This window comes from Ovis canadensis, chromosome 14 (genome assembly GCF_042477335.2).
Source record: "Ovis canadensis isolate MfBH-ARS-UI-01 breed Bighorn chromosome 14, ARS-UI_OviCan_v2, whole genome shotgun sequence".
NCBI lineage: Eukaryota > Metazoa > Chordata > Mammalia > Artiodactyla > Bovidae > Ovis > Ovis canadensis.
The window spans coordinates 27,691,821-27,704,146 of NC_091258.1; the positions used below are offsets into that span (position 1 = coordinate 27,691,821).

The 12,326-nt window shown below is 52.5% G+C and overlaps 1 protein-coding gene and 1 non-coding gene across 2 annotated transcripts; both read left to right on the forward strand.

Moving 5' to 3' along the window:
- Window positions 1–4,729: 4,729 nt before the first annotated feature.
- On the forward strand, window positions 4,730–8,404 carry RPL13 (ribosomal protein L13). Its single transcript, XM_069552703.1, has 6 exons — window positions 4,730–5,374; window positions 5,550–5,670; window positions 5,825–5,966; window positions 6,167–6,340; window positions 7,644–7,700; window positions 8,221–8,404. Exons 2-6 carry the CDS (start codon window positions 5,567–5,569, stop codon window positions 8,377–8,379), a joined length of 636 nt encoding a protein of 211 aa, XP_069408804.1. The 5' UTR covers window positions 4,730–5,374; window positions 5,550–5,566; the 3' UTR covers window positions 8,380–8,404.
- Window positions 6,027–6,111, forward strand: LOC138419837 (small nucleolar RNA MBII-202). The gene has a single exon (XR_011249094.1). It is a non-coding gene; the product is annotated as a small nucleolar RNA MBII-202 (small nucleolar RNA).
- Window positions 8,405–12,326: the final 3,922 nt, after the last annotated feature.

The window sequence follows — 12,326 nt, forward strand, 5'->3', positions numbered from 1 at the left end:
ACTCTTTAGCAGTGGCAGGGGAAACAGACGGACGAGGTGCACTCAGGGCCCTAGTCCCCTGTGACAACCTGCTGCTTGTTACTTCCCTTTCTGTGCGCAGCACGTGGGGCCGCCCCCACGCCCAGTGCCCCAAGGAAGCACAGGGGCAGAGCAGGTGCCGGTGCCCACCCAAGGAGGGGCCCTGAGGGGACACCTTGCCTCTGCCCCATCCTGTTTCATTCCTGAAGACGGCCTGGAGTTAGGAGGGTGGGCCCCTTCTGTGACCTCACTGGGACATGGCTGAGCTCACCCCCTTGTACTTTACCATTAAAACAGCCAGTGTCTGGTGACACATAGCCAGGAATAGGCTGTTAGGTGGGGTGAAGAGGGGCACCTCATTGTAGTGGAGGAAGTGCAGCCTGCCTTCCCAGGGCTTGCCAGGGAATGGGCTCATGGGAGCCCAGCAAGGGGAGGCCGATGGGACAGTGCTGATGTACAGAAATGAGTTGTCACAGGTGACGACACCTCCTGGTCCTTAAGACACAGCACTCGGGGAGAGCCCTGGGAGTGGGGCCTTAGCCGCCCCTGCTACTCCTCACGCCTCCCTAAGGGGTTCCTGGGGGTGAAGAGGTTCTCCCACAGCAGCTCATGGCCACCAGAGCAGCCAGACCACTGGGCAACCTCCTCTGCCCAGCAGAGTGGATACAGCGTGGCCTGACTGCAGTTTCTGAAACTGTCTCAGAATCAGGTGTGTGAGGGCTCCTTGCTGAGACAGACATTAAGTGGACATACATTTAACACATCAGAGCCCAGAAGACAAGTAAAGAATATTGGAAGAATTAACTTAAAAGAGTTCTCACATCATAATGCAAGTTGTTTTCCAATCTGATCTATGCTCAAATCAATACAATTTTTGGTTACATTTTTTGTTTTTAAAATTGTTTGTTGAAGTCCATCATATTAATGCCAGATATACAAGACAGTGGTTCATGTTTGTAAGTACTGGGAGATGATCACAATTAACATTTGTCACCATACACAGTCAGAGATTTTCTTGTGATGACTACTTTCAAGATCCACTCTCTCAGCAACTTTCATATAAGACACCTGTGTTACAGTAACACACTGCCAGGTGGTCACTGACATGACTTGTTCCTCATATTATGGCAATCGCCCAGCCTCTTATCAGGTTTACATGTTGGCTCTGACGGATGTGAGAGCTGGACCATAAAGAAAGCTGAGCACCAAAGAATTGATGCTTTTGAACTGTGGTGTTGGAGAAGACTCTTGAGAGTCCCTTAGACTGCAAAGAGATCAAACCAGTCAATCCTAAAGGAAATCAACACTAAATATTCATTGGAAGGACTGATGCTGAAGCTGAAGCTCCAGTACTTTGGACACCTGATATGGAGAGCTGACTCACTGGAAAAGACCCTGATGCTGGGAAAGACGGAAGGGAGGAGGAGAAGGGGATGATAGAAGATGAGATGGTTGAATGGCATCACCAACTGAATGGACAGGGAGTAAGCTCTGGGAATTGGTGATGGACAGGGAAGCCTGGGGTGCTGCAATCCACGGAGTGGCAGGGTCAGACACGACTGAGCAACTGAACTGACTGGAGAGTTGAGAGGCCGGATGGTTGAGTTCTGTGAAGCACCAACATCAACCTGTCCCTACTGAGTTATTAGGCTCCTGCTTTTCCTAATTCAACCAATGGTTCATATTGAGGACACTGTTAGTGTGCTAGTTTCTGCAAAGTGCTATAGGAACATGCCTTTGTGTCGAAACAATAAAAACACATTGCTGCTTTGAGATTAATGTTTTAAATTAATTATCATTATTGTTGGGCTCCCCAGATGGCGCTAGTGGTAAAGAATATGCCTGCCAATTCGGGAGACGTGGGTTTGATTCCTGGGTTGGGAAGATCCCCTGGAGGAGGATAGAGCTACTCACTCCAGTATTCTTGGCTGGAGAATCCCATGGACAGGTGAGCCTGGTGGACTACAGTCCACAAGGTCACAAAGAGTCAGACATGACTGAGCGACTTGGCACACACACATCGTTATTTTGGCCGCACCCCACAGCTTGTGGGATCTTAATTCCCCAACTAGGGACTGAATCCAGCCAGGCCCTCGACAGTGAAAGCACAGAATCCTGATCACTGGATCCCCAGGGATTTCCTTGAGGTTAACTTTTAAAATCAAGACTGTGGGACCTTCCTGGTGGCCCCGTGATTAGGAATCTACCTGCCAATGCAGGGGACAAAGGTTTGATCCCTGATCTAGGAAAGCACATGCCACAGAGCAGCTACACGTGTGCCACAACAGCCTGTGCTCAAGCCCAGGAGCCGCAACTACTGAGCCCGCACAGCCTAGAGTCAGTACTCCACAAGGGAAGCCACTGCAAGGCGAAGCCTGTGCACTGCAATGAAGAGCAGTCCCTGCTCACTGCATCTAGAGAAAGCCTGCATGCAGCAATGAAGACCCAGTGCAGCCAAAAATAAATAAAAAACTAAAAAAATCAAGACTGTGTGTCAAAGGGCTTCAGGAGGTAGTGTTGACTGTCTTTGAGGTCGACTCTGAAGCAACAGCTGGAGGGGCCAGTCAGGTGAACGTGTGGGGGAAGCAGACCCCTCTGTGAGTAACTGAAGCACAATTACAAGGAAATTCTGGGAAGCCCGTGTGTACCCCATCCCTCCAGAAACCTTGTGCCCAGTGAGCACTTAGTCCAGGGCCACTGGCCAGTCCTTTCAGTGGCGCTTGCAGGCCCCAGACTGGGACAAAAGCCCCTTGGCAGAGTTGTGCTGTGGAGTTCTGTGTCAAGCGGGGAGGGGCTTGTCCTGTAGCTGAAGACTTTCACAACCTTGAGCAAACAAGTGTTTGCATCAGAAGGACTCCTGCTCACTTCTTCAGTCTTCCCAACTGGGAAGCTCAGCAGGCTCTCAGCAGTCACATGAGAGCCTCAGGACTTGCTTTTCTGCATGTTCCCTAAGGACGCAAGTGTGAACTATTCAGGTGTCGAAAAAATGTGTTGGACTGCGTGCAGCAGACTGAGGTCCTCAAGCTACAGCTTCACCTGCTCACCATTAACTCCAGACTTCAAATCTTCCCCCAGTACCCCGGCAGCACCCCGACTATGAGCAGACGAGCTGCACGAGTCTGTGAGTCTGTCCAGAAGGAGAAGAGGATGGGGACTGTGTTCTCAATGAGAAGGATCCATGGCAGGATCACTGAAAAGTGTCTCAAAGACACAGGGTACTGCCTGATGCTCCAGAGGTTAAGAATCCACCTGCCAACACAGAGGACCCTGGTTTGATCCCTGGGCACCTAGAGTTGGAGCACTGCAACTAGAGAAAGCCTTCGTGCAGCCACAAAGACCTAAAACAGTCAAAAATAAAGTAAAACAATAAAGAAATCTTTAGCTAAAAAAAAAAGACATGGAAGGTGAGGGCTAACATTGGACTGTGTCATAAGAAATAAACCCCAGGCCAACCCAGGCATTTCTTCAGCAAACATCTCCTACACAAACCCTCTGCTTCCAGAATGGAGTGTGGGTTCAGCTTCAATGGACAAAGCAGTTTGTGAGGTGGATAATCCCTTGTTCTCTCCCTTCCTTCTCTCCTGCACTGCCTTCCCCACCCTGGCTCCTACCCTGTCACCTGGAAACAAAGTGGTGTGACCTTGACTTACCAAGAGCTGGGCACTGAGCTTTGTTCTGAGGCCTAACAGGGCTCCCAGCAGCTTCTCCCATTTCACACCAATCACATACCCAAAATCTCAAATCTAGTACAAAGATTCTACTAGTATACTAGCCAACTTCAGACACTTTCCTCTGGATCACTGACCTTCCAGTTTAGCTGTCTGTGCCTATGAAAGGCTAGAGATTTTAAACATGACTCTATCTTCAGAAATAAGCACCACTTCCAAGGTTACTGAGAAGAGCTTTCTTGCATTTGCTAACAACTGTCAGCAAAGCAAGGCTGGTACTACCCTTGCTTCACAGCTGCTGCTGTTGTTCAGTCGCTCAGTTGCCTCCAACTCTTTGCCACCCCATGGACTGCAGCACGCCAGGCTTCCCTGTCTTTCACTATCTCCCGGAGTTTGCTCAAACTCGTGTCCATTGAATCGGTGATGCCATCCAGCCATCTGATCCTGTTGCCCCCTTCTCCTCCTGCCCTCAATCTTTCCCAGCATCAGGGTCTTCTCCAATGAGTCGGCTTTTCACATCAGGTGGTCAAAGTATTGAAGCTTCAGCTTCAGCATCAGTCCTTCCAATGAATATTCAGGGTTTATTTGCTTCAGAGCTGAGCACACACCTACTAGGTGTCAGGGCTCCAACGTTCCCCACAGCCTTGGCACTTGTGTTACACGCCTCCTCTACCCTTAACATGTTCTATCTACCTTACCGTAACCTTGTAATTCCTCACTTAGCCCCAACCTGATTTTTCTAGTACCCAAGGGTGTCTCAAGAGGGCACAAAGCTGCTGCTACTGCTAAGTCACTTCAGTCGTGTCCGACTCTGTGTGACCCCATAGACGGCAGCCCACCAGGCTCCGCCGTCCCTGGGATTCTCCAGGCAACAACACTGGAGTGGGTTGCCATTTCCTTCTAACAGCATCAATATCAGCTACTGTTTACTCGGTGCAGGATACATGGCTCCGAATTTCTCATTTTGCGTCATGAAATTCCTAATGGCGATCAGATTTCGCGAGAGGAATCTTGGCGATTGGCGTGAGGGTAGAAAGGAAGGCGATTGCTGGGCGCAAAGGCTTACAGATGGCAGATGTGTTGGCGTCGTCACAGGCTGACCCGGGAACAGGAAGGCGCCAGGGTCCAGGGGGCGGATGCTTGCCTGGCTACTTGGTGTTTTTACGACGCTCACCTGCGTGGAAGGCAGTGCTCACAGCGGAGCGCCGGCCACCCGCGGCCGGCCACGGTTTCTAGTTCCACAATCTGCGGGCTACTCGCCACCAGCGGCCCGACCACAGACCTCTGCGCGCCTAGGCTCCGGGCGACACGCTCGGGGCGCTCTGGAAGCCCGCTCCTAAGTGCGCGCTCCGCCCACAGAGAGGGTAAGCCGGCTCCACGCGGCGTCCGGCATTACAGCCTCGGACGCGGAGGGAGAGGCCTCCAGTGGCACACTAGCAGGCAGGCAGACCAGAGATTCGCCAGACGCAGACAACCGCGGTTCTCGCAGCATGAACGACTAGAACGCTGGCAACGCGGCGCCATATCTCCCCGCGCCGCGAGGACTGCCGGGAAAGCATGGACGTCACTCTGTGGCCCTGGCTCTGATTGGTCACAACGCTCTGACGCTTCTGATTGGCCAGGCTCACTACCATCCCAGGGTGCTCTGGGGCACTTCCTCCTTTCCCGGCCGTGAGCCCTCGGAGGAGGTGAGTATACAGGAGCTCGGTGCCATCGATGTTATCCGAACCCATCTGGCTCCATCCGCCGTCACCGGGGTCCACCTGTCGCCAGCGGCGTCGGGCCTTGGCCGGTGCTCTGTGCGCTCGCCGACGGGACTCGGCGCCCGCACCTAACTCGCTCCCCGTCTTACCCGCTCCCCAGGCCTTCCGGCCGCAGCCATGGCGCCTAGCCGGAATGGCATGATCCTGAAGCCCCACTTCCACAAGGACTGGCAGCGGCGCGTGGCCACGTGGTTTAACCAGCCGGCTCGCAAGATCCGTAGGTGAGCGTCCGGGAGCGAGCGCGCCCGTCCCGTCCCGTCCCGTCCTGTCCTGTCCTGTCCTGTCCTGTCCTGTCCTATCCTATCCTGTCCTCCGCGCGCCTGGCCCGCTGCGGGAGGGCGGACAATGATCCCCGCTCGGCTTCTCTCTGCGCAGACGCAAGGCCCGGCAGGCCAAGGCTCGCCGCATTGCCCCGCGCCCCGCGTCCGGTCCTCTCCGGCCGGTGGTGAGATGCCCGACGGTCAGGTACCACACGAAGGTTCGTGCCGGCAGGGGCTTCAGCCTGGAGGAGCTTAGGGTGAGTGTCGCCAGCTCGTGTCCGAGACCCACTGGTGGTTCCTCGTGGCATACAGCCAAGTGATGACATTTCTCCGGAATCGCTGCACTGCCATGATGAAAGTGCATTTGAACCCTTTTCCATCTGACGGCTGGGCCCTCCTGGTGTAGGGGGTGGGGGGCAGGGAGTTTTCGGGGCTTTAGCTGTTTCTATCGGGGCAGGTGGCCGGCATCCACAAGAAGGTGGCCCGGACCATTGGGATCTCGGTGGACCCGAGGCGGCGGAACAAGTGCACAGAGTCCCTGCAAGCCAACGTGCAGCGGCTCAAGGAGTACCGCTCCAAACTTATCCTGTTCCCCAGGAAGCCCTCGGCCCCCAAGAAGGGAGACAGCTCTGTGAGTACCCGGCTCCCACAGCGCCCAGCGGGGTGAGGGTGTGGAGGCCTCACTGTGGGTCTAGCTGGGCTGCAAGGACAAAGCACCTGTCTGCAGCTTCCTATCTAAAGCAGGGTTGCAACGCATAGTAGAGAGAAGATAAATAATGTGGGAGAAAGCCTCTGAGGAGCCTCAAACTAATTGCCTGAAATGCCAGGATTCACTAAGGGCAGGACTTGGAGGCAGCTTTGTTAAAATTGAAAGTGTACTGTGTGTTAGTAATCTTTGTATGAGATCAGTTCAGTTCAGTCACTCAGTCCTGTCGGATTCTTTGGGACCCCATGAATTGCAGCATGCCAGGCCTCCCTGTCCATCACCAACTCCCCAGGTTCACTCAAACTCATGTCCATCGAGTCAGTGATGCCATCCAGCCATCTCATCCTCTGTCGTCCCCTTCTCCTCCTGACCCCAATCCCTCCCAGCATCAGAGTCTTTTTCCAGTGAGTCAGCTCTTCTCATGAGGTGGCCACAGTACAGCTTTAGCATCATTCCTTCCAAAGAAATGCCAGGGCTGATCTCCTTTAGGATGGACTGGTTGGATCTCCTTGCAGTCCAAGGGACTCTCAAGAGTCTTCTCCAACACCACAGTTCAAAAGCATCAATTCTTCGGCGCTCTGCCTTCTTCATATCCATACATGACCACAGGAAAAACCATAGCCTTGATTAGACGGAGCTTAGTCGGCAAAGTAATGTCTCTGCTTTTGAATATACTATCTAGGTGGGTCATAACTTTTCTTCCAAGGAGTAAGCGTCTTTTAATTTCATGGCTGCAGTCACCATCTGCAGTGATTTTGGAGCCCCCCAAAATAAAGTCTAATACCGTTTCCCCATCTGTTTCCCATGAAGTGATGGGACCGGATGCCATGATCTTTGTTTTCTGAATGTTGAGCTTTAAGCCAACTTTTTCACTCTCTTTCACTTTCATCAAGAGGCTTTTTAGTTCCTCTTCACTTTCTGCCATAAGGGTGGTGTCATCTGCATATCTGAGGTTATTGATATTTCTCCCGGCAATCTGGATTCCACTTGTGTTTCTTCCAGTCCGGCGTTTCTCATGATGTACTCTGCATGAGATCAGCAGTGCCCATCTACATGGGTTGCTGGCAGTCATTCTCCCTGCATCCCTGGTTCAGGCATGGGTGACTCATCTGACCCTGCCCCCCTTTACTCGATCGGGCAGGAATCCACAGGCACTCTGGGGTGACAAGTTTGGGGCTCCTTGGGAAATGAGCTAAAGTCACCTGACTCCTTTGTCATTGACAAACAGGCTGAAGAGCTCAAACTGGCCACTCAGCTGACTGGACCTGTTATGCCCATACGGAACGTAAGTGGGCGTGTTGGGAGAATGGATCTGGGTTTGGGTTGGAGGGATTCTGTGTGGCAGCCAGGGCCCATGTTGAGATTTACTGGTTTGTGAAAGACCGACCTGCCCTGAGGAGAGTCAGCTGCATCCAAACAGATGGGCTCCTTGAGGAAAGCTTAGTCGCCCTCACTTGTTAGCCTCTATGTAGGGTCCTTTCCACTCCTTGATGTTTGGGAAGCCCAGGCCAGAGGCAGCTCTCCATGCATGTTTGGTGATCCTATAGCCTGACCAGCAATTGACAAGGCCCTTGAGGCTCCTGGGAGTGGGAGGTGGGGTGGGCCTGAACCCCTACACCCACCTTGTATCCAGGCCCAACCCACCCTTCACATGATTTGGGCACTAGGTTCTGAGTTGGAGGTTACTTTGAACCAAGGAGGCACTGTCCTAATCTCTTGGTGTCCTCCAGTTAGCTTTACTCTGGTGGGCGGATTCCCCCCCAAGGCCTCTCAGTTTGCTGACAGTTGGCTGGGCTCCGTTCTAGGTCTATAAGAAGGAGAAAGCCAGAGTCATCACAGAGGAGGAGAAGAACTTTAAGGCATTTGCCAGTCTCCGCATGGCCCGTGCCAACGCCCGGCTCTTCGGCATCCGGGCAAAAAGGGCCAAGGAAGCCGCAGAACAGGATGTTGAAAAGAAAAAATAAAGTGCTATTGGCAGCTTACGATAAACCTGCAGTGTCCATGTGACCTTCGTTGTGTAAGGAGCCAGGGCCTCGGCGGGGGGGCCCTCCTTGAGGGAGACCTGGGGTGTGTCTGACCTTTGTCGCAACAGAGCTGTGAGGGAAGCAGCTTTGGTACCTGGGAGGCTTGTGCTTAGTGTTCTTGTTTGGACCCTCCAGCCCAGGAGGTGCTGTGTGTTCCTATTACTATTAAAATATTATTTTCACATCTAAAGGTGACAGTTTATAAGGTGCTGATTTAACGTGTACACTCAGTATATTGAAAATTCACGACCCATCAAGAGACAGCTAGTGTGGAGGCCTGGGGATTGGAGCCTCATGATCCATCCATGAAAGAGGGCTCATGGGGTGCTGTCTCTGGATGGCCCAAGCCATGGTTCCATTTGCTTTGTGTTGGGATCCTGGTGAGAAGTTGGGAAACTCCCCCAGGTCAGGTGACTGGCTACAGTGCTCACAGAGTGGAAGGTGCAGAGGCCGCCAGGGATGCAGGGCCAGGGGCTTGCTACAGTTAGTGTCCACTTGGGCAGAACTGTGGGTTTTAGGGACAGATAACCATAGTGGGTGCACTGGTGACATTGCCCGTACCTATAAAGGTTGCTCCGGTGATTATAAATTGTAGGAGGCTAGCATTGGTTTCGGAGAAGGCAATGGCACCCCACTCCAGTACTCTTGCCTGGAAAATCCCATGGATGGAGGAGCCTGGTAGGCTACAGTCCATGGTGTTGCGGAGAGTCGGAGACGACTGAAGCGACTTAGCAGCAGCAGCAGCATTGGTTTGGTGGTGGTTATAAAGTTTAGTTTATTTTGTTTTTCCCTTGATTATTTTAAGTTACAGGCTATTTTAAAAGGTTTGAAATTTACCCTAATTTCTAGTTGATTGAATTTGTTTTCAGAGAAACTATAGTCATTTTAGATTATTTAGGCTTTTGGTTTTTTTGTACCCTTTTAAGTTGTAAGTCGCTCAGTCATGTCCAACTCGTGACCCCATGAGCTGTATCCCGCCAGGCTCCTCTGTCCATGGGATTCTCCGGGCAAGAATACCGGGATGGATAGCCATTCCCTTCTCCAGGGGATTTTCCTGATCTAGGGTCTCCTTCTTTGCAGGCGGACTCTTTACTGCCTGAGCCACCAGGGATTTTTGAGCCAAAGAGCAGACTAAGGGACACCTATGCCAAAGAGCTGACGGTCCTCGTTTGTTTAGGTCTTACATAGGTAGTTGCACTTGCTATTGTTCTTGTGTGCTTTCAGGGTGTTAGGAAAAATAAGGTCTTTGTTTCATAGAAGATCCAGATGTAAAGAGGATCAGTGAGAAGCTATGACCTCCCTTCTCCAATCTCCACCTCAACCCACAGTGGTTTGTGCCCAGTTCTAGGAATTTACCAGTGTCTTTTTTGCTGCCTCAATGGCTTAGAACCAGAGCAGAGGACAAGGAGTGAGCTGACAAACACAGCCAGCCTGGCGTTGACTGTCCTGGGGACCGTAGAAGCTGATGACAAGTGGGTGCTGGGTGGAGAAGTTAGAAAGTGATAATGCAGGGAGTTTTCAGGATGGAGAACAGGCACTCAGGCGTTGAGCAGGCAGTGTGTCCCAGGAACACAGCAGTAATCAAAACAATCTTAGCTCCACAAAGTCTTAACGCAAAACTTTGTGGCGTTTTCTTTCTGAAAGTCCTTTGGCTGCCTCTCCAGTGTGTGGGCACATGTCAGCCTTGGGTTGCAGTGGTGATTGGCTACAGTCACCAAGGTACACGAGGGCTGGTGAAGGGCCTGCTGCAGACCATTAAGGAGGCCACTGGCCTTCCAGATTGATTGTCCTGGGATAAGGCTCAGGGCTTTCTTGGGCGTCACCTGTGGGGCACTGGGAAGCTGTGTTAGACCTTGGTCCTGTCGCCCGCCAGCTCTGGTGCCTCAGCTGGGCTCCCCTCCTTTTTAAGTCCCAGTTGCAAGTGTATCAAACACAGTGTATGGTTAGTTACCGCCTCTTTGAAAATTTCACCAGGAAGGATGGTGCTTCCTGGGAAGGACGAGGCAAAACTGGGTCACTGTTGAAAGGGACTGAGGGCAGAGGGGCTGTGAGCACCATCCAGGCGGCTTCACCAAGAATATCTTCAAAGCCCTCACGTGAGTCAGGTACAAAACCAGGTCTTCGTCACCTGGAGGTGCCCACCCCATGGACACTGCTGCTGCCTGTCTCCCTGGCCTACGCTGCCTTCATCGTTGGGACTGGAAGCACAAGGGTGTCCCCCTCCTGACATAGCCACTGGTTCACCGTCATGTGTCTGTCCTATCCGTTAAGTGTGGGCTGGATCCAGCAGCTTCTTAACAAGCAAAGAAGGACGCTGAGATTGGGTTAAAAGGTGCAGAGATCTCACTCACCCAGTGAAGCAGGTCACCATCCCAGAAGCATCAGTATCAGGTGCCCAGGGTAAGGCCTTCACAGAGGGGATTCTTGGTCAGGGGAGCCGAGAAGCAGGGCAGCTCGTCCTGGACAATGTCATGTGTTCCAGCTGGCCCTGCACAGGTTCGGAGGGGCTCAGACGGCCCAGCCAACCGTAGGCACTCCGTGCCCTATGGTCCTCTGTGCCCTGGAGACACATGGGCCTGGAGGGTCAAGGGAGGCGAGAGAACTGGGTTCTGCGTAGGGAGTGGGGTCTGGGTAGTCTTACGGCTGTGTGACCTCACAAAGGCCATCCTCTCTGAGCCTTGGCAGTGACACTGAATGTTCAGACCTGTTTTGCAGAGTGGGCAGCAGACCCCTGGGGGGAGGGGTGGGGGCTGGGGGCTGATTGTGGGAAAGTACCAAAATGACAGACGTGTCTTTGGAGGTATAATGGGAGGGGGAGGTCCCCCCCTCACCCGCCCCCCACCCAGTGCTGCCTCTGGTGGAATGACTGTGTCTCAGCACACTCAATTGTGGCTGCGTGTATGCTCATGTCTCACTCTGTCTCCATTTGATGTGAGCATGTGTGTGGTGGGTGGAGGGGGTGGGGGGGACAAAACATGTTTGCCATGTGTGATAATGTGCACATGTGTGTACGTATATGTGGCACACTCTGCTCTGGGACAGCAGCGCTCTGGGCTCACCTGTCTCATTTTTAAAAGTGAAAGAATTCCCTGTGGTCCAGTGGCTAAGACTCCACGTTCCTGATGCAAGGGGCTTGGGGTCCATCCCTGGTTAGGGAACTCTGCCACATGCTGCAACTACAGATCCCATGGGCCACAGTTAAGACTTGGTGCAGCCATTCATAAGTAAGAGAAATGCTGTAGAGTCAAAGCGATGGTTTTTCCAGTAGTCATGTATGGATGTGGGAGTTGGACCATAAAGAAGGCTGAGCGCCAAAGAGTCAGTGCTTTTAATTGTGGTGCTGGAGAAGACTTGAGAGTCCCTTGGACTTAAAGGAGATCAAACCCGTCAATCCTCAAGGAAATCAGTCCTGAATATTCATTGGAAGGGCTGATGCTGAAGCTCCAATACTTTGGCCACCTAATGCGAAGAGCTGACCCTGATGCTGGGAAAGCTTGAAGGCAGGAGAAGGGGAACAACAGAGGACAAGATGGTTAGATGGCATCACCAAGACGATGGACATGAGCAAGCTCCAGGAGATGGTGAAGGACAGAGAAGCCTGGCATGCTCCAGTCCGTGGAGTGGTAAAGAGTCGGACACGACTGAGCGATTGAACATCAGCAAGAGAAATGCCAAATCCTGTAGGAAAACAGTCCAGTTCTGACAGCAGGGTTCTGAGATAAAGTGACCTTTCTAGGTTAATCAAAGAAGCACCCAGCCCACGGGTGTAAGCTTTTGAAAGCCTTGTTAGCCCCACCACCTCCTATTCCTAAAACTTCAACAGTTTCAGTGTGCCTTCCAGAGCCTCTGGAACAAGCCCACTGGGCCCTGGGAAGGACAACATGGAG